The sequence below is a fragment of the Larus michahellis genome, chromosome 2 (genome assembly GCF_964199755.1).
Source record: "Larus michahellis chromosome 2, bLarMic1.1, whole genome shotgun sequence".
Taxonomy (NCBI): Eukaryota; Metazoa; Chordata; class Aves; order Charadriiformes; family Laridae; genus Larus; species Larus michahellis.
In genome coordinates this window covers 77,866,395-77,890,483 of record NC_133897.1, presented here as the reverse complement: position 1 = coordinate 77,890,483, position 24,089 = coordinate 77,866,395, and the positions used below count along the sequence as shown (strand labels likewise).

Sequence of the window (24,089 nt, the reverse complement as noted above, 5' to 3'; positions counted from 1 at the left end):
GAGCGGGTGCCGAGTGGGGCCGGGGTAGGGCAGAGAGGGTCCATGAGGGCTGGAAGGGGGAAGGCGGGGGCTGAGGGGGCCTTTCTCACCTTGCTCACGACGTTTTGGACGAGGCCGGCTCTGATGCGGTAGTGCCACTCGTGGCAGTCGCACTCGCTGGCGTTGACCCCCGCGGGGGTGGGCAGCCCGGGCGGGGGGAAGATGCTGCCATTGCCGCTGCGGTTGGCGTGGCCCGGCGCCAGCGACCCGCTCCAGTTGCCTTGCCCGTCCGCCTCCCGGCACCAGAAGTCGGGCTGGTCCAGGAGGAAGGAGTCCGAGAACTTGCTGAAGCCGATGAAGAGGGCCGGCACCCAGGTGAGCAGCACCAGGGTCCGCTGGTACCCGCCGCCCAGCCCCCCGAGGAAGGGCAGCACCGAGCCGTCGTAGTCGAGGAGCAGCGGGCTGCAGGCGGCGGCGGGCGCCGGCACCGGCACCGCCTGGATCTCGGCCCCGGCCCCGGCGGCGTTTGCGGGGGGCGGCCCCGGGGGGGCGGCGGCGTTGGCGACCCCAACCCCCCCTGCGACCCCCGGCACCGAGCCGTTCTCCTCCGGCAGCGGACGGCCCCCGCCGCCCGCCTCGCGGCGCCGGTCTATCGCCATCCAGCCGCCCGGGGGGGTTCACATAGGATGGGGGTGGGGGGCGGGGAGGGAGAGAGGGAGCTGGGGCAGCCCCGGCTCCCTCTCGAGTCCTTCCTTCCTTCTCTCTCTTCTACGCACACACACCTTGCAACGTAATATATTGCACACACGCTCCCAGCCGGAGCCGGCAGGAGACAGATGGGGAGGGAAGGAATAGGAGGAAGGGGGAAGGGAAAGAAAGGGGGAGGCACCGAGCGAGCCCCTCGCCCCGCTGCCTTCCTCACCCGCACCCTGCGGCCACGAACCGCTGCAGCTGCCGGCGGTGCCCCCCCTCCCCTCGCCTGTGCGTCAAGCTGCACTCATCCCAGCGCTCCCTTCCCCCCTCCGAGAGGCACCGCCGAAAATAAAAGGAAAGATCCAGCCGAGTCCGAGCACGCAATGGGCCAAAGGAGAGAGAGAGGCGGGAGAGGACAGAGAAAAAAGAAGAAAAAAAAAAATTTAAAAAAAAAAAATTACCACCCTGCGAACCAAATCCTGCAACAACAAACCAAGCAAAACCGGTGCAGCAAGACTCTACGAACACGCCTCCTCTCCCGGTTTTGGTGAGAAGGAGGAGGAGGAGGAGGAGGAGGGAGGAGAGGGAAGGCAAAGGAAGGAGAGGAAAATAACAGATCCCGACGCGGCTTCCCCGCTTCCCGCACGGCTAAGGGTTCCCCCCCGGCCGCGGCAGCAGCGGCGGCGGCAGCCCCCAGCACCCCCCCGCCGGCCCCTGGCAGCCCCCCGTCCCGCACATCTGGCTCCGCAGCAAGGGGCCCCGCCGGCCTCTCCGCGGCCCGGGCCGCGGGGACCGCCGCCGCCGTGCGCCTCCCGCGGCAGCCCGCTCGCCCAGACGAGCCGTGCCGTGGCCGCCGGCCGCACCTCCACAGGCGGGCAACCCGCCCGGCTTCTCGCCCCTCCGCCTCCCGGCAGCCCCCACCTGCCGGCCCGGCCCCGCCGCCGCGCTCAGCTCCGCCCCCGCGGTGCCGGGCGGCCGCACCTGCTCCCGCCGCGCCGCCGGCCCGGCTCAGTGCGGCGCGGCTCGGCTCGCTCGGCCCGGCCCCCCCGCACGCCGCAGGGACCCGCCGCCGCCGGGGGCGGGACGGCGCCGCGGGGCGGGGAGGGCGTGGGGCGGCCCCACGCGGGATCCGCGCCGCTCCGCCGGCGGGGCAGGTAGCGCGGGGAGGGTGAGGGCCGGGGGAGAGGAAGAGGAGGAGGCGGTGCTCTGGCTCCGCAGCGCGGTGTTATTTCCATATCAATTATTTACAGGGTATGCCTTTAATAATGCAGTGCGGCTGCAGCTGGCTGGGCGGGGGGAGCAGCAGCGCAACGGGGAGCTGAGAGGCACCCGGGGTGGCTGAAGCCGAGGGGGGGGGTGTGTGTGGGGGTGGTGGTGGCTGGAGCGGGGACAGACCTGGAAGGAAGAGCCCAAAGTCAAAGGGGACATTTCTGAGACCCGTAGCGGTGCGAGGAGACGCGCCTGCGGTGCTTCCATCAGCCTGTCAAATTAGTACACCCTTAAAAAAAATACATTATACTGACACCTGACATTAATTGCAAAATTAATTGTAAAATAGACAGTTCAAATTTCTGAAGGTTATTTTTATGTTAAGCTAAATTTACATGTAAGTGCCTCAGACTATGTTCACCATGGAGCATCGCCCGTGCATTACTGAACCGTGTGGTTATTTTTTCCTTTGGAAGAAAGGAAAGAGAGACAAACAGATCAATATATGCTTTGCACACATGAACATGGCTAGTGAGCAGAAAATACTTGTGTGCATTAGAAGAGGACTGGCAGCATTACCGAACGTAAATGGAAGAGTAAGTTGTTGGTGGATTTTCATTTACTTTATCCGGTCTCTGCAAGCGTGTTATTGTACACCATTAACTCCTTAGATCTTCCTCCCTTTAGCTTCTTTTCCTGCATAGGACACCAAAAAGTTTTCCCACCTACTGGTGGCTTTGGATCCCTTTTGTAGGGCTTCCCTGGGCCGTGCTCCAAGGGATCCCCACTACCCACCATGGCCCTGCAGCCTCCCCAAGTGACACCTCATCCTCCTGTCTGATCCAGATATTCCTTGCTGAAACGTGAACCTAGTGCTCCCTGCCCAGGGAAGTCTCCTCTTTCTCTTCCTGTGGTTCAGTGCCCTTTTTACATCTGATGGCTGTTGTCATCTCCCCGTGGCATGTTTTCTTTATGACAACCAGCTGCAATTTGTCCACCTCTCCTGCTGCCTCCTCGGTCACCGATTGCCCCCCCCAGCTGTCCTCTGGTGTCCCCTCAGCTGCTGCCTGCCGCATGTGCTGAGCGGTGCCCCAGCCTATGTGTGTGCGGGGGGTTAACCCTGCCTGCGAAAATAACTTCTCTTCTTGCTTCTTGGTCACGTTCTCTGCTTTCCAAGCAATTTCTTTGGATTATTTTGAATTATATTTCATCCTCCAATGTACTTGCAGTCGCTCTCCGATTAATGTAATCTCTGAAGGCTGCTAATGAAACATCCAGGACAGATCCCTTTGGAATTGCATCTGTAATTCCCCTGTTTGCCAATAAAACACTGACAACTGCTGTTGCCACAGTTTTATACCCACTGCCCAACTTTTTCACATAAACTGAATTACCTCATTTACAAACGAGCGCGCAGAGCCCCAACCCAAGGCACAGATGATTGCGGCCCGTGCTCTTTTCATCCATAACAAGGTCTGTTCCTCTGCCACCAAAGGAAATTTGGCCAGCTTGTCCCAATTTCATGTTGAAAAGCTCATGCTAAGAGTTGCTTATCTCATTGTTTCCTCCTATCTGTTTACAAATAATGTGTCTATTTGCACTGGGTGCTTTCTGTGGAAAAAAAAATGCCTGGCTGGTTTATTTATTTATAAATGCCCTTTTTAAAAATAGGCACCAGTTTTGTCTTTTTCTTGGCCATCCTCACGGAGCTCTCGGAGACAAACACTAATGTTTCCAATGCTGTTTGAGCTACTTCCTTCAGTACGCTGGTGTGAAGTCCAGCCAGCCTGTTGGTTTGAACACCTCTAAGTCATCTAAGTACTCTTGTAACTGGTTCTGTGCCACTCTAGGCTGAAACCTCACTCCCTTGTCATTAATGTGTCTTACGTCAACCCCCTGATCACAAATAAACTCTTTTAGCCGAGGCTGGTACAAAGAAAAAAAAATGGCCTGAGGCACTCTGAGCCTTCTCCGCATCAGTCAATAGCTTTCTCTCTCTGATGAGTAATCCACTTGCTTTTGACTTCCTCTTACCACTGATGTACTCACTGAACGATTTCTTGTTACTTGCGGTGCTCTTGCTAGTTAGGTTTTATTTGTTGTATTGGCTTTTTTTGTGTTTGTCCCCATCTGCTCTTGCTTAGGCCGGTACTTCTGCATTTACCCCGTGGAAAACCGATCTACTTTCTCTGTGCTTCCTTTTCGTGTCATAAGCTCATGATTTATCCTGATTGGTTGCTTCCTACCCTTCCTAGATTTCTTCTGCGATGGTATTGTTTGGGACAGGTCTTCTAGAAACTCTGAGCTACCAACCACTTGCTCTCTTTTCCCACAAAGGGGAAAAGGCCTCAGCACGGCTTGCGGTTGGCAGGGAGAAATGGAAAGGGGAAGAGGATTTTGGGAACGGAGCTCTCAAGTTGAAGTTTTGAGGAAAGAGACATTTGACAGAAGAAAGCAAAGAATTGAAAACTGGGAAGAGTTGGGAGGGAAAAGAAGAGCCCTTCAAGATGGAAGCAGGTGTATTGTGAAAGAGGAGATCTGTAGAAACAGAATGAAGTCATACAGTAAAACGAAAAGCCCACAATGAGAGGTGACAACCCCTACTCAAGCTGACCAAACATTTTCATCCTAAGCGCCTCTTCTGGGCTGCTCCTGCATCCTGAGATTTTGTTTGGAACTGAAAAAATTCAAAGGTGGCATATTCCTGAGAGTTATGTATTTTTACACAGTAGAAGTTCTCCCGCCCTTGAAACAGTGATCCTCAAGAGACTGTTTCTGAGTACAAGAAGGCTAAGGACAAAAAAAGGAAAGAAAATGCATTTCTAGGAGTAAAAAAATAAATTTTTGATGAAATAAGTACTACTGAAGCAAAACATCTTTCAAATAACAGAAATGCCTTTACATATTCTTGTGAAAAATGGTTTTGGTTTGAATGAGGAAATGAGAAAGATTTGAAAGGAATATTCCAGCTGCGTGGTGGAGCCTACACATGAGTAAATGCTGAAGTTAAGATTACAGAGGCAAACCTCTCTCTCCTGTGCAAGGCTTCACGAGATGCTGTGTTTTGTGACCAAGCATGGTTTCTCCAACAGTGCCTCTTTGATGTCGGAGGGAAGACATAAGACATTTGAGGTGCCTCTTTGCTAGGGTACAAAAAAATACCATTAAAAGACAAGTTGCATTCAAGAACAGTATGAATCTATGTCTTTTGGCTTATTTTTTCCACATTCACCGAGGAATATATTAAGGAAATTGCATACCATTATAAGCTGGGTCCTCAACAGCTGGGGGGAGGAGGAGCGGAAAGGATGGCTTTGATCTCTGACAGGAGCAGTTTGATCCTGGCTGTAAAGCAGAGCGAGTGGCCTCAGGGCTGGGACGACATGGCAGCGGTGGAAACCGGTGAACTTTGCCCTGTTGCAGAACGAGCGTCCTGTCTGTCAGCACCCCGCCACAGCTCAGAGGATTTGAAGCCGGGACCCAGAGAAATATCACCATGTTTACAGAGAAGAGGAAAAAAACAAATAAAAATTGAGCTGCCTTAGCATTAACATTTCCAGATTCTTGGAAGGCCAGCCAAAGTACTTTAAAGAGCTCTTGGCGTAAATTCCTGGTTTATGTGGAATTTGCAACAACCTCATTCCCCATAATAACAACGCTAGCTATATTTTATTGTTTTATGGGATGTATGCTTGGTTGCCTTTTTTGTCTAAAGGAATCCTGTACTGTAGAGGTGAAATTATGACAGTGCAATAAACCAAAGCTACTTGGTACAAAGACTGATTAATAAAATCACCTATTGGAATGCAGATGATTCATATAATGGAGAAAAGCAAGATGTCTTCCTAGGTTCACATGATAAATGAAGTTGGAAGGGATCGGGAGGTCTCTAGCCTCACCTCCTCTCAAAGCAGGATCAGCTATGGGGTCAGATCAGGATGTGCAGGGCTTTATCCAGATGCTGTAGGGGATTTTTCAGCTCAGGAGGGCCAGGGGAGTACTGTGAGAGCTGGATGTGAGGCAAGATGAAAAGAAAGAAAGAGGAATGAGTTGAAAATGGTAGAAGGGTCTAAGCCACTTGGGGAACACGCAGAAAAGCCTGTACTTATTTCAATGTGTTCTCCTCCGATCCTGATTGAACTGAGGACACCTGACTTTCACCATTCTTCTGATGTCAGCAAACGTTAGTGAAACTCACTGGCAAAACATTCTGTGTGTCCCCCCGACACTGATTCAAATAGAAGATGACAATCTATTACATGTGTCATTTACTCTGCTGGCAAAGGTCTGTACCTCATACGGGGAGGGATGCGGCAGGGGAAAGGTTCCCATCCCCCGTCTGCTAGGGTTGCGAGCGTGATGGGGAATGTGGGTGGCTTAGTTTATTATCCTAAAACCAGAGAAAATTGCTTATACTCTAATTACTGGAAAACATCATAGATGTTGCGAAGTCAAGCAATCAGACTTTGGTAAATGCTGTAACTAGGATTGCTTGGGCAACGTTAATTTGTGCCCCAAATCTTGTGCACATACATTCTGACGCAACCTTAAATTAACAGTGCATTATGATGCAACCTGTAATTACAAGATTATGTACAATTTTTCTTGCAGATCCCCTGTCTTATTCAGAAAAAAAAAAAAAGAACAAAACAAAACAAAACACACAGCCCAAAACCCCAAGGATGACCACTTAGGAAGCCCTGACTCTCAGCAGGATTTAGGCACTTAAAATACCTTTGAGGTTCTGGGTCTTAATGAGGAGCAATTCAATATTTTGTTTTCTCCTTCTTCAACGTGGAGTCCCATGACTTATTTAATGCACTATCTTCAAACCCTGCTCTCAAGAACTAATGATTAGTGCCCTCGTGAGATTTTTTTTTATAGTTCTCCCCTATGAAGTATCCAAGTGTTTCACAAATATCAATGCATTTATTTTCACAGTGGCTCCATAAGGGGAAGAGTTTTTACCTTCTTTTCACATTGGGAAACTCAGAGGCAGATAGGTTAAGGTGAAAACCATGAAGGTTTGGGTACTTGCAGCTCCCAGCAGTTTAGCATTCTTGAGCATGGAGCAGCACTTTGTATTTTCAAAGCACAGCTCTTGTTGGCAACTGTGAATGTGCAGCGCTTTTGTAAATCGGATTCTAGAGTCTCAAGGCATGCACTCATAAAATTAGACAAATACAACTGGAATAACATCATACAGTGCTTTGAGGAAGAGGCAGAAGCCTGACATCAAGAAGAAGCTGACAGGAGCAGCTGATGCAGCACTGGATTAATAAAGAATTAAAACTAGGTAAGATAATTAGAGCCAGTTAACCTGAATTTAAGAAAAATAAACTTTGTCGCACTACCATTTTTTTTTTTAAGAATTTACCTTCACTAGCTGCCTGCGACCATCTCTTAGCTAGAAATTAGTTCCAATCTGCCTGCAGAGCAGTTCCCACATGCACCCTCTACTTTCCAACAGGTTAAATCAGTGAAGTTCACTCAGGCCAGCAACTTAAATTGCGCAACCTTGTCCTGATAATTTTCCTTCAGGGGAGTTCAGGAGCTTGCTCAGATAACCCTATACCTGTAAGCAGCCAGCCAGTTGACTTTCTAAGTTATGAATGTAATTCTCTGGAGAAGCAGTGACATCCCTTAACTCTTCTTCCAGTCTCCCAATTCATTTGTGATTCACCTACCTCCGCAATTAACGAGGCAGTGTCGTATAGGGAACAGCCTTCTGCACAATAAGGTGATCCACATGGGAAGCAGGTCTATCCTGTTCACTGAATAAAGCAAGCAGTCTGTGGAAAAAACAGCAGGTAGTCATGTAATTAAAGGCTTTTCTCACTGTACATACACAAATATTATGCACTTTACATATATATGTCTGTATGTATGTATAACACATAGACATTACGTGAACACACAGAGAGGCTAAATTAGATTTACACAAGCTATTTTACCTTGTTGTAATTTCTGTCTTTCAAGTGTTTAATTCTGCGTTCTTCATGGTGTTTTAATGTAGGACTTTTTCTCTGTGCGTATACATTAAAACAATGCAAAAAACTAATGAGTACTTACACAGGACAAGTTCTACAGTGTACATAATTTTTAGACACAGATTGTTTGAATGCCTTAATGGAACATAGTGAAATCAAGTAGGAATTAAGTCAGTCCAGTAGCTTTCTTATTTTAAGCAGATCTTCAAATACTATAATTAAATAAATTAAAGGAAAAATTAAATTAAATTAAACAGACTTTGAGCCAGATTCACGCTTCAAAAGACCAAAGTTTCTAACAGTATTCATTTTATATTCCCTCGGTCATAGGATGGTAGCCAAACATCTGATGTTGAAAAATCACTTAGTGCAAACCTACGTATGTATTTTCTGCATCCTCCTCTGAGGTTGCTGACAGATTCTTAACAGAAATACTGAGATTGGAATAGTAAACTTAGTTCAGGAGCAAGATTAGGGCCGGAAGGAGGATCCGGGGAACTACAGGCCAGTCAGTCTGACCTCGGTGCTTGGGAAGGTCATGGAACAGATCCTCCTCAGTGCCATTACACGGCACATGCAGGAGAACAGGGTGATCAGGCCCAGTCAGCATGGGTTTGTGAAGGGCAGGTCATGCCTATCAAACCTAATATCCTTCTATGATAAGGTGACCCACTTAGTGGATGAGGGAAAAGCTGTGGATGTTATCTACTTGGATTTTTGCAAAGCTTTTGACACCGTTTCCCACAGCATTCTCCTGGAGAAACTGGCTGCTCATGGCCTGGACAGGTGTACTCTTCGCTGGGTAAAAAACTGGCTGGATGGCCATGCCCAGAGAGTGGTGGTAAATGGAGTTAAATCCAGTTGGTGTCCGGTCACAAGTGGTGTCCCCCAGGGCTCGGTGCTGGGGCCGGTTCTCTTTAATATCTTTATCAATGATCTGGATGAAGGGATCGAATGCACCCTCAGTAAGTTCGCAGATGACACTAAACTGGGCGGGCGTGTTGATCTGCTTGAGGGTAGGTTGGCTCTGCAGAGGGATCTGGACAGGCTGGACCGATGGGCTGAGACCAATGGTATGAGGTTCAACAAGGCCAAGTGCCAGGTCCTGCACTTGGGTCACAACAACCCCATGCAGCGCTACAGGATTGGGGCAGAGTGGCTCGAAAGCAGCTCGACAGAAAAGGACCTGGGGGTGTTGGTTGACAGCCGGCTGAATATGAGCCAGCAGTGTGCCCAGGTGGCCAAGAAGGCCAACAGCATCCTAGCCTGTATCAGGAACAGTGTGGTGAGCCGGACTAGGGAAGTGATCATCCCCCTGTACTCGGCACTGGTGAGGCCCCACCTCGAGTACTGCGTTCAGTTTTGGGCCCCTCGCTACAAGAGGTACATTGAGGTGTTGGAGCGTGTCCAGAGAAGGGCTACAAAGCTGGTGAGGGGCCTGGAGGACAAACCTTATGAAGAACGACTGAGGGAGCTGGGGTTGTTTAGCCTGGAGAAGAGGAGGCTGAGGGGAGACCTTATCACCCTCTACAGCTACCTGAAAGGAGGTTGTAGAGAGATGGGGGCTGACCTCTTCTCCCTGGTGACAAGTGATAGGACGAGGGGAAACGGGTTCAAGTTACATCAGGGGAGGTTTAGATTAGATATTAGGAGACATTTTTTCACTGAAAGGGTTATTAAACATTGGAATAGGCTGCCCAGGGAGGTGGTGGATTCACCATCCCTGGAGGTGTTTAAAAAAAAGGTAGATGGGGCACTGAGGGACACGGTTTAGAAGTGGCTCTTGTCAGGGTAGGCTAAAGGTTGGACTCGATGATCTTAAAGGTCCCTTCCAACCTCAACAATTCTATGATTCTATGATTAATGCGTTTTCACCTATAATGGGAATCACAACCTGCTACATGCAGATATTTACTGTCACTTTTACTGTATAACTCAGTTTCTAAAGGGAAAGCAAGAACAAAACAGTGCCTGGGATATTCCTTAAGGATTATCAGAGGAAAGAAATCAGGACACCCTGAGGGAATTCAGTGACTCAGATTGCAGTCCCCAGACAGATAAATTACACCTTGCATGCAGACTAACTGTGCAAGCACATGTATATGCTACAGAAAGTAACCAAACAAATGCGAGGATGGCAACTCAAAGTCTAACTGCCTCAAATTTATGAATCACCAAGTTCCAATCTCGAAGGATTTAACTGGAATATTTAATAAAAATGGAACCTATAATCAAGAAACTTATTTACACATGAAATATTTCCCTTTGATTTTTTTTTTTTTTCCCCTTTACACCTGGGTAAGAGACATGCTTGATGGGGAGTGTTTCTTTCCATGCCTGCTCCTATATCGTATATGCAAGCTCAGATTCACCTGGTTTCCAAATGCTTTTGCTGTGAGTCCGCTTACACGGGCTGGGAGCGAGCTCCAAGGAACAGCAGCAAGACTTGAGCCTCTTCTATCCTTCAATACAGGCCCAAACTGGATGTTACCTGTGGAGAGGCTGAGAAGGGGGGAAAGTCTTAATTAAACCGTGTCGCACAGCCACGTGATGTTGATGTATATACATCCATCTATTGACACATTGCCTGGCGCTCACTGCTGCTTGCACCCTGCAAGGCCTGCTTGCAGCTGGACTAGATGATCGTCGTAGGTCCCTTCCAACTAAACTATTTGATTCCATTATTTTCCGAATCACAGAGAGGAACGACTGGGATACCCTGCACAGACCTTGCTCAATTTGATCACAAGCGCAGCCCTGGATACTCCCCCACTGCTCATCCCCTGGGGGTACCTGCACCAGCGGCTCACAGCTCAGCTCACGCTTCTTCTGAATAAATAACTTCAAAATTTTCAAGGAGAAGAGCATATTTTCTATTCTCTGCATATAAAACAAGCATGACTACACACATACGGGTTAAGAGGGAAATAAGAGCACTGATTATTTCAAATTGGGAAAAGAGCATGTTGAATTTGCCCAAGAAAACTGCTATGAAAAAAAATAACGGACTTAACAACAAAAGGGAAAGAAAGAAGTTTGGGGAAAAAAAGGTAAACACAATATTTAATATGTTTGTTGTATTTTCTATCAAGGTTTGAAGATGTGAGAGATGAGAGGCTTGCACTGCTAGAGTTAAATAGTTTGTAGTTACCTGGAACCCAGGCCAGCTTGTGCAAATACAGCTCTGCAGTGCAGTCAGCCTGGCAGACTTTGTCTTTCCAGACGTAACCACCAATTTATACCTTACGCCAACAAAGGTCAAAACTCTCTTTCCAACATGCTACTAACGTTGTCCTGTGCTGCAAGTCTCTATCCTGGAAATACCAAGCACTTCTTGCACAATGTTTTTTTGGCCTGAAGTTCTGCAGCCCAAAATCAAGGAGTCCACGGACTTTTGAAATTAAAAAACTTAGAGAAAAAAAGGGAGAGAGAGAGGTGGGTGCCTTTGTTCATCCAAAGGGCTCCGTACTTTACACCACTAGAGCCCCAGGACCTGCTGCATCTGAAGTAAAGGGTGAAATTCCAGCTAGCTTTACCTTGGACCAGTAGGATCTGGCCAGCACATGCAGTTCACCAGGATGTTTGATCAGGACACACTCAGCGTATCTGAGGAAAAACGAGAGGCATCAGCCACACCAAGTACCCTGCACCAGCCGACACACTGCAGACTTCCCCCAGCGTTTTTCCCCTCTGCTGCTCGGTGAGGATGCTGCATCTGAGGAATCTGGAAATACAGAAGACAGTCAGAAAATTCAAGTTCCGCTGTAGATACCTGGTTGGAAACATTTTGCTAGGAGGGAAAAGCTGCCAGCAGCAGACAGAGAATGAGAGGTTACAACTGGATTGAGAAGAAACACTACAAGGAACAAGTCAGCCAGAGATAAACACTTGGCTTGGTAAGGTTTGGCTTTTTTCTTTTTTAAAAAAAAAAAGGCATAAAAAAAGAGAAAAGAAAACAGCAAATTGTAAACAAAATTCTGAAGAAACAAACCTGGTCTAGGATGATGGGGGAAAGGTTAATTAGAATTTCATCTGTACAAGGTTTCTGTTTGTGATTAAGAAATAAAAGAACAGAGGACCATTGATGAGCTGCTTTTGCTGTGGCCTTTCCCTGCTTGCCCCTACCCACTCACCTGGTCCATGGATGGCCAATCAGCAGAATAGGCAATACCGATGGCCTCAATTGGTAAGGAGGAGGCTGTTTTTTGCTGGCAAACATGCGTCTCCTTTCAGGCAAAGGTTCTTTTCAGACAAGCCAGAGGTTCGGCCATCTTCCTCAGGAAGACATCAACAGGCAACAGGTTGAAAGTAGTTAGCGTTTAAAAAATAAAGAAGTCTGTACCGGTGACTGCAGATGTAAATTGCTCACACTTGTGGATCGTGTCATGAGAGAACATCAAAGGCTTCCACTGGTTTTGTGATTGTTTGGAATGAGATAGGCAGTGAGCCAAAAGTACCTCGGGAGAGCCTCCCATGTCATGCAGCTTATCTGTCCTGCCAACTATCTTAGGCAGGACATTTCTTACCTCCAGTTCCTTTCCATAGGGATCAAGTGTTCCTGGCCATTTGGATTTTGACAAAAGGCTCTGTATACTTATTAGCTTTAATACTATTCCTGGGCTTTAGGCAGGAGGGAGACTGTTAGGCTTGTTTCACAGAGGTGTTGACTTATTCTTGATCTCCTTACTCAGTGTCAAATAGTTATTCTGACTAGGCACCTCACAGGCTGCTGCTTATTTTCATAAGCTTACCTGGAGCAGATGACTAACTGGTGCCCAGTTTGGCTTCTCCTCTGCAACACGCTTTTGTGATTAAGAACCCAGTGTCAAGAGATGAAGTCGTATTTGTATAATTATGCAGCAATTCACTGTTAACCTCTCTCATTATTTTTATAAGCGCGTTGCTATGGGAAAATGCTCCTGGAGTCAGTTATTTTGAACTTTTCTTCTTAGCTACTTAAACCCATCCTTCCAGTATTTTCAGATTTGAGGACAAACTTTATCCCCTTAGTGAACGTGGATGCAAAGTATGTTGTTCACTCTGCTGGGAATGAAGTGTCCTACCCACTGCTCCAAGACCTCAAAGCAAATCAGACCAGTGCTTAATAAGCATTAGCCTCTACTAAAAAAAGAAAGAAGATTACAGCTAGTAAGTTTTAAAGTTTAGGATGAATTTTCTTTGCCTCACTTTATTAAAAATGGACCAAGTAGGAATGGTACAAAGCTAATAATTACTTCTTTTAAAAACACAAATAGAGGAACAGAGTTCAAGTCGAACAAAGTTCAGAGGCTGCTGTTTTCTTGAAGTGAATTTACCTAAAACTCCTGTGAGCTTTAAATCAGACTTTTTTTTTTCTTTTCATTGCATGAGGTGCAGACTCCTGAGCTGTGACTGATACTAGGCACCTATATTCCTCCCAGTTTTAGGGTTGGCTGCTACTGTAATGGAAAACATTAGCATCAGCTTCACCTTTTTGCAAAACAGTCAGCATTTGGTTTGTCTGAACAAAAAATATTTTGGAATGGACCTCAGTGACCTTCTGCAAATTGATAGCCGGCTTGCAACAGGCAAAGCTGAGTCACCAGTTGCGCGGGGTTGAAATCCAACCCATACATCTGTAGCATATCTTGCATTGCCAGAGTAACTGGTGTTGTGACGTTCTCAGGTTTTAAAATAGCCTTGAAGAGCCTCTGATTAAATTTTGATTGGATACTGTACGTTACACATAATCTCTGGGAGGAGGTGAATTTAGACATCTACTCTGTAAAGTCTGGGTATTTGGGTTCTCTTGTTCTGTATGCTTTTTCCTGGGAAATTTCCAGTTCCTCAGAGTGAAAGAAATTCTCAGTTCCTCTAGATCCACACTTTTCCAGTGGATTCCACCCATCAGACTGCTGAAGCGAACAAGTGATTCACTTTCTTTTATTAACACATCCATTCTTTGCAGGGTTTCTGACATGGTTTTGATGAAGTCCACAGTGCCTGCAACTTCCTTTCTAAATCCAGTCCAACATCACAGGGAAATTTAAGCTCTTCTAGGATGGGGGTGTAAGGACTGTATTCCTCATTTGACTGTACATCTCAGGGTCTTTACTGAACTTCTGAACGTCCTGAAGGAGGTTCCTCCCACATCCAAGTACAGCGCAACAAAGTTTTTGGGAAGTGAACTGCTTTGCTGCTGGCAGACTGTTTTACTGGGTAGAGGGGAGCAAGCTGGGTAACACTTTTACATTTCATGTCCCAAAGTGTAGCCTCTCCTTTAAACATTTAATTCGGTTCAGTTCTCAGATTTTACCAACATTTTAAAGAGTATCCCCTGGGTAAATACTTTCTGCAACAGTTTCCTTGTGTGCCAAGTTCCCAGCTCACGGCCTTCTCTGGCAGCCTGACTGCAAAAGCCAGCTGCAGGCTGCGATTTCAGAAGCTGCACCATAATATTATTCGCAATAATTGGTAAGTCTTAGCTTTAGCAGGAATAACACAGATCCTGTAACCGCCTTCTATAATCCAGTAAATGCTCCCGGAACATTCATGCTGTTACCCACATACAGCGGGCATAGGACTGCTTGTACTTTATTAGAAAGCGCTGTAATTTTTCCCACCACAGCCTAGTCCTCTTTTTTTTCTTTCTTTCTTTTTTTTTTGAAACTTCTCTTGTGATTTTAAGAGCCACGATTTCCATTAAAACACATTAAAACATTTTAAAAGGTTGAGTATTTGCTGCAACTCTTTGAAACACCAGGGTCACAATCTGCTTGCACACAAAACAGCTTAATAGAGTTTCAAGTCTACATCTCCACTTAGGGATGTATTTTCATCTTGTTCAGCATAATGGCACTGCAAGACTTCCCCCCCCCAAGATAAATTATAGAGCATAATATTTCCACCAGGACTTTACCATTTCCCTTTTCCTTCCTGGAATTCAGAAAACTTAATGTATCGCTGACTTTCTGTGTTCACTTTGAAGAATCTCATCTGTTTTGAGGGAATATACAAAAACATATCACCTCCAGAATTTGTCTCAAGCATTTCCCCCCACCCTCTATTCCCCGCCCCCCCCCCAGCCCTGAAAGAAGGAAGAGGAGCAGCGTAAAAGCTTTTTCTGGGCACTTAGTTACAAGTAATTTGCACCTGAAATCTGCAGTTACAGAAACAAGATCTGTTGTCACTGGTTTCCGAATAGTGGAATCACATCTGAAAAAAAAAAAGTCAAATCAGGGCAAACAGAGAAAAGCCGTGTTTTCCAGAGCTATAGACACAGCAAAGCACAAATTATGGCTGATGAAGTACCTCAAAAACCCAAACAGTCAATTGGCATTTGATTGTAATCACCCCCCACTGCTGGTGGGGGACATTTTGAGCAATATTTAATCTCCCTCACTTTTCCAGCATCTAGTTTAAATGCAACGTAGATGCTTGAAGGTAGGAGGCTGGCTGTACCTCTGCAGCCAAGGGTAAGAGTTGGACATCTCCAGAGAGCAAAGCCAAGTGCACAACGCTACGTGCCTTACATCACTTGTCACATGTCTATCCACAATAATCCTTTTCAATCAGACATGTTAGCATGGTTAACATTAACATATATGCTTTTCTTTTGTAGCCTTTAAACAGAAAGAATAGCGTAGGATTGCATGATTTGAAGGAAAATGCATTTTTTAAAAAATCTACAAAATTCAGCTGGTATGAATTATTTTGCTGGGTTTAGACATGCGCTGTATTTTTTGTCAAGGTCTAGGCCATGGCAAGGTAGAAGAATCCTGTCCCTTAACTACTGATTGTACTGGAAAAGTGACTTCTCTGGTTCCTTCCAAAATGAACCCCCAAAAGGACTAGATGGCAGAGCGAGGCGACACTGTCCATCCCTTTTGTCTTGGCACGGTGAGACTCGGGTAAGGATCTGCAAAAGTGAAGCAAGGCTCCCACCACACGCTCCTCCCCTGCCCTCCTGGGTGAGACGAGGGCTCCCACCAGGCAGCAGGAGAGCTGGGCAGAGACGGGGTCATTTCACTTCGTTTTGGACCTGCGGGGAGAAAAGAGGCCACATCACCTCACTCAGGGTGAGGTGCAGGAGGAGAGGAAGCAGCAAGAAGAGAAGAGCTTTGTTTGAGCGCAGACAGAGTGACTTCTTCCAGCTTTTCACTTTTTTTCTTTTTTTTATTCACTTCATTTTTAGGGAGGGGTGAGAGGAACCAGAGCATGCCCTGGAGATCTTCATCTTGGTCTGTGCTACTAAGACTCAGCTGATACCCTGGGGAGAGGGGATCTGCCTGAAATCCCTCTGAGGCTATCAGGAGTCTGTACTCCTTCGGGTCTGAAGAGAACAAGTTTTTAAGAGTCTCTGGAGGGAGTGTGAAAAATAACATTCAACTATTCAACCGTATGTCCTTCCTGATAGTAGCAGAGGAGGATATGTCTAACCTCCTGCTCACACTGACATCATGACAGTAAGTTTTCAGTCCTTGTATGCGGCACGGTAAGAAACAATGTGCTGAAAGACCTTAACTCTCCACCAGAGTCCACATACAAAAATACCCTTTGCTCTTACTTCCAGAAAACAAATAGGTGGCAATTAATAGGATCAGTTTGTAAAATCCTGGTTGGGATGTGATCCGAAAATGATTCAGTAATACTATGTATTCTACTGTGTGTACATGGCATGCAGATATTCAACACACTAGTTGTTTTTCAGGCAATTGTAACCAACTTTTTTTTTTTTCCTGAGAGGGAAAAAAAGGTATCTATTGACTAAATTCTCCATCATAATTTTAACATTTAAACCCTGAGGCCAGAGCAATTACTTTCCCTTTTCCTTTGATATCTGATGCCCTCCAGCTGGGTTGTAGATTAGCAGACACAGGTGCTAAATTTAGTAGAATTAGTGAGCATAAGTACTAATTAAACTAGTCACGACAGCCACTGCCTTCACCAGCAATGCCTTCCAGGCATCCCTGGAAAAGAAAATACATGGATTTATTGGCTTCCTAAGGAGCTACACTGGGTACAGAGGCCTGTCGACTGTAATCCCCGATTTAGCTACATGGGATGGAGCTGCACTTTCACTGCGTTATCTTATCTGTGAGGTTCAGTGCCAACCTGTAGAGGACCAGTGCATTATTAGCCTGGAAACAGAGCTGTGCTCAGCTGTCCCAAGGGGTAGGCACCATGGCACTTTGGTTTTGTAGTACCTGGCTGCAAGGCCGGTGTGCCCCAGACCTGGACCACCTCACTTCTTTGGGGCTCACATCTGAAAGCATCGTTCTGCGCTGCAGCAGAAACAGCAGCAGCATGGCGTAATCCAGCAGCCCTTGCCTCTTTCCTTTTGACACGCTAGTATGCAAAGTAAGGAGATCATTTCTCGAACTGCTACTGCTGCAGACGCAATCTGGGGTCACTGCATTCAAGTGAGGCCTTTATTGTTGCGTTTTTGGCTTTTTTACTTCTCATAGAAGCTGGTAAAAATGAAAATTCTCTGAGTAATTTCTACCCTCATTTGTGCAAGAGCAATGACTTTGCCTTCAAATGATGCCTTTTAGTGACACCATGGAAACCTTGGGATTTTTAAAGGATTTGAACAGTGTAATTCAGTGGGAATTGCAGAACAATTCTGCTGGTGTGCCAGGGAAGAGAATTCAGCTTGTTCTCCTTGAATGTGAAAGTAAAGGCCTTAAAACAAATAACTCCAACAAACAAAATACTTAGTCTGGAGTTGTACTCACTTGAACTGAAATTCATGCCTGGTAACGATCTACCACAAAACGTACCAATTAAGTCCTGGTCGAGTCCTCAAAATAGGTCTTCGAGATGCATATGTTTTGTGCTGGTCCTCTCCACGGGAGAGAATTGCACTCCAAATTCTATTTGTTTGCTGAAACTAAGAGAAAGCCAGCAAGGCTTCCCACGGGTCCCAAGCTTGCATTTTCACAGCTCACTCAAGCTGTTGGCATTTTGTTGAATAATTAAGGAATGGGTATAAACGTATTTTGGAGTTTTAGTTTGAACATGTTGTCAAGATTTTAATGTGCTCTGTAGCTGTACGCAGCTGTGTGTTGTAATTGTATGGCTGTGTTAAACTTCCTGATTTATCATGTGCCTTTGCAACATGCAAAAAATAACCAGCACACCCCTTTTGATCCTTTAAGACAACTTACACTAAGCTGTCAACAAGAGCAGAAATGGACTTGTAAGTAGCTGGTATCATCAGCCAACTGCAATATGGTGGAGATACCATTTAAACAGATGAGACGAAAACAATATGAGCAGACACAGCAGGAGTGTCCCCACAGGCAAAGTGGTATTTCATGCAATTGTATGAGTGAGCTTGTATTGTTTGCTTGAAACTTAAGAAGTTAACTTAAACAATAAGGACAGCTTATCAGTTCAGCACAAGTTACCTGATAACTTTAGGTCAACAGATCAAGCTTTGAATATTGCTATCATCTTCCTTTGCTTACTGGGAAGATGGAGAAAAGCTCTTGAAACAAGATGGAAAAAAGCCCCACGTAATACTTTGGTTTTGCGATCAAGTAAATATTAAGATAAAGTGGTAGATCCAGTGGTGGGCTGGCCGTAAGTCTCTGTTGTACAAGACACGTATTTTTATGAAATCATTTTTCAGAATGGCACATTAAATAATTTTCTCTAAGGTAGAGCAGAAAAATTACTTATGTATCCATGCCCCTGAGTGCTATCGTCTGCTCTTTCAGATTAACAGTCAGCATCAAGATGTTGCACAACACATAGGAATGCAGTAAGTAGGAATACATAAGTCTTCAGTTGCTGAAAGTTAGTAACTTTAAACAAATTTTGGCTGTTTTGTCCCATGATGCAGAGCCCATTGTGGGAGACCCCTTGACTTCTGGCTTGGCTCACTTTTTACCACCCCACGTATGACTGGGCTTTAGTTTCACCAAGCTGTCTTCTGAGCTAATTAGCATGTGGCAGCGACATGGGGAATAGTTAGGTGACATCCATTTTCTGACACAGATAGCAGTTAAAGGTGTGAAATTTCAGCATCAAGGTTAAAAGCGTAGATAAATTACCACAAGACAAAACACATGCTAATGGGAGCTTTCTCTATTAGGCCATACACGCAACTACCAAAGAAATCTCACTGCACTGCTCTGCTTACTATCACGTGTTACATGGACTGCAAGTTTCATTGAAAGACTGAAAATCTACATTCAAAGACTAACCTTTACACCATGTTGTGTCATAAATCCCCCATTTTATGGAGGGAGTGATGGGAGAGGCACAGCGAATGATGCCTTGTGAACATCCCACACCATGATGTTTCCAAATCTGGCATGAGTATCCAGCGCTCCTGACTGCCAGTACCAGGGGTGTAACGCACACCAGGCAAGTCCCTCCTTACCTGTCCATCTTTCTTAACTCCATTTTCCCTCCGAAAGTCAAGAACTACCAAAGCCAAGAATTGTGTCTGTGCAAAGCCTTCTCCTGGGCCCCTTTAGTACTCACGAACCAGTCACGGAGACTCTGTAATTGGTGCGGAGGCTGCAGACCTGTGAAACTCCAGTAAAATATATCGAGAATACAGACTGTGCTCTACTGTCCATTTTTGTAAGCCCAGTAATGAGTCCCCAAGAGACAGCCAATAAAGCCCAATTATTCCATCCAAACATCCCAGCTTTTGAAGGCTGACTGGTTTGATCACTAGCTGTGTGCTGTTGGAAAGAGAGCCAAAAATGAACTAGGATCCTGAAGTGTTACTGTGAAAAGAATCAAATTTGATTATTTTTTTGATGCTACTTATTCTGCGAGTCTTCCAGTTCCCCACTGAAGGTCTAACAAGCAATCCCATCCTTCTGCACTACCGCTCCTAGGAAGAAAGTTCTTGGTCACGGCTGGGAAAAAAACCCACTGGACAGCAATTACTTTTCAGGATATAAGCCCTCCTCTTTATGTTGGCTATAGTCATCATTTAGGAACGACATGATTTGCTTCCTCCTCTGCTAGACATTACGCTGCCTCTGCAGTATTTTCCATCAGGCCAAGCCCCACACCCCTCACTCACGTCAAATAGCGCATCTAAAGTGACCTATGGCATAATGAGCAGACAGGCCTAAGGGGGTAAGATCAGGGACTTAGGCTGGGAATGGAAATCTGTATCAGTCAATCTATAGGGTAGCAAAGAGCCCGACCCATTAAGCCATTGAGCAGCCTTCAATTTTAGATTTAAGATACACCAGTGGTCTTAATAACCTTATTATTCACAGAGCAACAGTGTAGGGCAGGTATGTTACTCTGTCAAAGAAGGTCTCTTGGACCTCAGGGCGTGTACTCTGTGGCAGACCTACCTGCTCTTTTATTAACTGTAACAGTATGATATTTTGCCTCAGCCAAGTGCATCCTCTGAGGTTGCCATTTCCTTCCCCCTCCCAAGTCAAATACACTTGGGACATGTCATTTGCACGCATGGTGGCAGATATTCCCCTGCCTTTCTCATGTCTCAGAGGGGACTTGCTCTCAGCTGGCAAGGAGCTTCATCACAACTGTTATTTACAGACATCTGGTAGAATACGAGCACCTTTTTTTTTTTTTTTTAAAAGAAAAATTCTTTTTTTTTTTTTTTAAAAGAAAAATTCTTTTTTTTTTTTTAATTCCGGCTAGCTGAGCCAAACTGCTACAAATCAGAGCCCATGATGGCTTGCTCTTCTACAGAAATAATTCTGTAATATCTGACAAGTCCACGACAGACAAAGACACAGGAACTTCCTTGCCTATACGTGCTGGAAAGTCACAAAAATCCAGAAGCCGCTACACCACACAGCAAGTACCTTGCTGATATTTAAAGGACCGTCAATATCATTGAATTCGAAGAGATGGAGTTTCTAACTTCCCTTGACAGCATGCAACCTAAGTGGAGTTAAAAATACAGCCAGTGGGTTTTTCAAGCACAGGGGAATGCAGCGCCAGCAATTTAAGGTTTGTGCTGCTGTACACAGAAGTTGCACACTGAGCAGTTTTAGGTTTTAGTCCTGGCGGTAGAAGTGTGAAATTTATAGGAGATGACAAAAGTGATTTTGACCCACTGTCCCTTTCTGCAACTAGTACCTTTGCCCTTCATGCCATTGCTCTTGATTAACATTTGCGACACGAGGAGTCTGGGAATAGCAGAGATACTGCACTGGCTCCACCCTCACCGGCGCTCAGGGCAGCTCGCTTTCAGACACAAAAATGAAGTCAGAAAGCTGGTGAGTCCTCCTCAAGGCCTCTTCGCTAAATTAAGTGGTAGTCATTCCCCAAAATCCTCAGCAGGTTTCCTGTAGCCGGGAAGCGTGGTTGGCTATTACCTCATGCTTCTCAGCATGCACAAGTGGGGCTGCAGAACTTGCTGGGTTTTCCTGTGCCCGCTGAAGTGGCTGCACCACCATCCTGCCTCCAAAGCATACCCCATGCACTCCACTTGCACATATAATTTAGCACTAGTCACATCTTGACAATACAATATTTACTTTTTACACCCTTTGGCATGCAAGCCAGTTTTCTACAGTAGCTCCACAGATGGCAGAATTACAGACATCTACTTTTTCCACGTGGATTCTCTGATGTAATGGATCGGTTCATTAGCTTGTCCCCCTGTAAGGACATTAACACAATCTTTCCTGCTTATCTATCATCTATTTCCTTAAAACATACGGAAATTCAGTATCATTGATATCTCAAGCGCCTCTATCAAGTTAGAATGAAATTTGCCAATAAATTCAAGAATAATTGTGTAGGAAGACAGACAGACGACACGACTGTACAAGCTTTGCTTATCTTAAGAAACCAGGCTACAAAACCCACAAATGAATACAACAAAGACGGCAGAGGCAAGCTCCCTCTCCCCTAGGTCTGTAAGCAACTACATCCTTCCTTTTGATAAAGAAAAAGTGTTTGTCCCAAAGGAGAGGAAGAAAACACAATGTGAAAAGCAGCTTGCATAGGAAGTATTCCTAGCAGGCTTTAAAAAAACCACAGCAATTCCAAGTTCTTTCCCTCATCCTTTAAAAACCCTTTTTTTCCTGCTGGGAATAACTCACAATACTGAATGAAAGCCCGCAGCAAGATGTGCTCATACAGTGCTGGATGCCATCAGACAACACCAAGAGGCAGCCTTGCCCTCAAAACCTTACGGTAAAAAACGGGTTTGCTGGTTTGAGGGCTTTGAAGATAAAAGGCCTTTTTTGACCATGTAAGGATAAGTGTATTCCATTCCAGGAGCATGAATTCCAACATAGAGCACCTTCGGCCATTCAGTGCCTGCAACTTGTTCCTGAGGGGCAGAAGGAGTAGCCAACAGGCAGCGTAAAAGCCCGTCTGAAATAAGAAACTTATACGGGAATCTATGGCCCGGCTGGGATGCTACACAATGGATGATGGAGACACTGAAGCAAGTGGCATTTATTTTGTAAATTAAGCTCTCCCTTCTTAGCAAACTTGATAACAGTAGTAAAAATAATTCTCTAGGGGAAACTCTTGTGTACCAGAGAAGAGGGGTAGGACAGTAAAAGTACTAATGGAGGAATGCAGTGGTGTATTTTTTTGGTTGTCAATTTGCGTCAAATTACTCACTTTGCTGGTTATTTCTCCTGCTATAACCTCCTTGTTTGCATTCCTGGTGTAGACATGATAATAACTTCTCCATCCCAACCCTTGCTACCATCCCAGCATTTGTGCTTGTCTCACTCTGCCCTGCTGCTTCCTACAACAGTCAGATCCCACCTTGCCCAGCGCACTGCTGTGCTCTGAAGTGGGTGTTTCTGAAGCACAGGGGGCTGGCTCTGGTCAGTAAGTCCAGCAGAAGTTTTCAGAATAAAGCAAGTGGTTTGCGTAAAAGCCGGCAATTTGGGATATTGGTGTTCCAGTGGACAAGGCTGAAAAAGAATTTGACTTTCCCAGCCTTTTGTAAGGTTTAAGCACCCTACCCATCCCCTTCAACATTTACTTTCAGCTATATTAAGGTAAAGATAGCCGGTAGCTGAGAGCTGGAGGCTGCATTTTGAGAGTAGGCAGCTCAATTAAACCACTGCAGCCATAACTGTGATCCTTAATGGACAGAGACGGGCCAAACAGGTCATGCAAGGAGTTTGTCAAGAAACAAAGGAACCTCTTGTGATCTGTACCCTTTGCTAGGGAACCTGCTCATGTCCTCGCAAAGCACTGGTGGCGCCAGCGGCACAGATGCATGTCCTGCTGCTACCCAGCACACACTGATGTTGACCACATCCCTTACCTCGGAAGACCAGGACTTCAGGATGGAAGACCACATACCAGCCCATTACTTCATTACAGCGATTACTCTGGGGTCCGTATTTCCCCACAGCTAAGAGGCTGCTCCACACCTTCACTGCCTTCAGCAATCTCATAAATGCAGTCCTGGGGTGAGGCAGCAGCTCACACTTACAAACTCCCCATGCTAGAAATATCCTGAAATCTCTTAAAAACACTTTGAAATCAAGTTTCTGCTCTTTTTACAGGGTGAGCTTTTCTTTTCCTCTCCCACTTCTGACTTTCTCTACTTACAGTCAGGAGAAAACAGAAAAAAGCAGCATCAGGAAGAAAATTGTTGCACAGAGATGAACCTCAGCAATATAATCTTTCTATGTCAGTGAAAACTTACCCTCCTCTCTTGTTGTTTGGATAATAAACCCTTCACAAGGCTTACGCTACCTGGCAACCACCGATGACACAAGAGTTTCTGCTGGCTCTGGTCAATGCTCTGCTTTGTGCCAGTCTGCAGACCAGTATGAGCTCAGCATCCTAATCTGTGTTAGGTGAGGTTCTCCATCACCCTTTCCTTTCGTTTGCCTTATTAAATCCCACATCAGGCATGGCTCTGGTGAACTGAGCCCCGCTGTGCAAAACACAGGCAGGCTACCAAGCCTGCCATGCATGTAATTTCTCACCTGCGCTGCATCCTGAATACTACATCAGCCTTCCTCTTAGGTGGATTTTAGCCTGTGACTGCTGCACAGTAAACTGAGAAGCTACCGAGAAGCAGTATTGCTTTCATGTTCCTGCTTCATCTCATGGTTAATAAATGTTAAACTTGCTGACACTGTAAAACAGCATCCAGGGATGGCTGATAAGCTGTACATATTTGTACCAGCACAAAGTTATTATCCTAAATCCCACTATCCGAACGCATCAGTCCATACACAAGAGCCTAGAACTATAATTATCCACTAGATCTTAATGAGACTAAAGGTTAACGAT

General features: G+C 45.8%; 1 protein-coding gene and 2 long non-coding RNA genes across 8 annotated transcripts in view; 1 reads left to right on the top strand and 2 right to left on the bottom strand.

Moving 5' to 3' along the window:
- The window catches only part of SLC22A23 (solute carrier family 22 member 23), a 114,181-nt gene extending 112,772 nt beyond the window's left edge, over positions 1-1,409 (bottom strand). For all 3 annotated transcript variants that reach the window (XM_074576047.1, XM_074576048.1, XM_074576049.1), the window contains exon 1: positions 90-1,409. In XM_074576047.1, coding sequence (XP_074432148.1) covers positions 90-638 — 549 coding nt within the window. In that variant the 5' untranslated portion in view covers positions 639-1,409. The remainder of the gene's footprint in view (positions 1-89) is intronic.
- A 289-nt stretch (positions 1,410-1,698) lies between these two features.
- Positions 1,699-5,649, top strand: LOC141739218 (uncharacterized). The gene is made up of 3 exons (XR_012585624.1): positions 1,699-1,826; positions 2,358-2,477; positions 4,137-5,649. It is a non-coding gene; the product is annotated as an uncharacterized LOC141739218 (long non-coding RNA).
- The window catches only part of LOC141739217 (uncharacterized), a 75,155-nt gene continuing 55,959 nt past the window's right edge, over positions 4,894-24,089 (bottom strand). For 2 of the 4 annotated variants that reach the window (XR_012585620.1, XR_012585622.1), the window contains 8 exons: positions 15,003-15,065; positions 14,770-14,846; positions 11,408-11,477; positions 10,244-10,373; positions 7,836-7,907; positions 7,569-7,673; positions 5,142-5,226; positions 4,894-5,024 (listed from right to left, as the gene is read on the bottom strand). This is a non-coding gene — a long non-coding RNA (uncharacterized LOC141739217). The remainder of the gene's footprint in view (positions 5,025-5,141; positions 5,227-7,568; positions 7,674-7,835; positions 7,908-10,243; positions 10,374-11,407; positions 11,478-14,769; positions 14,847-15,002; positions 15,066-24,089) is intronic. The other 2 variants (XR_012585621.1, XR_012585623.1) reach the window with 2 other exon arrangements.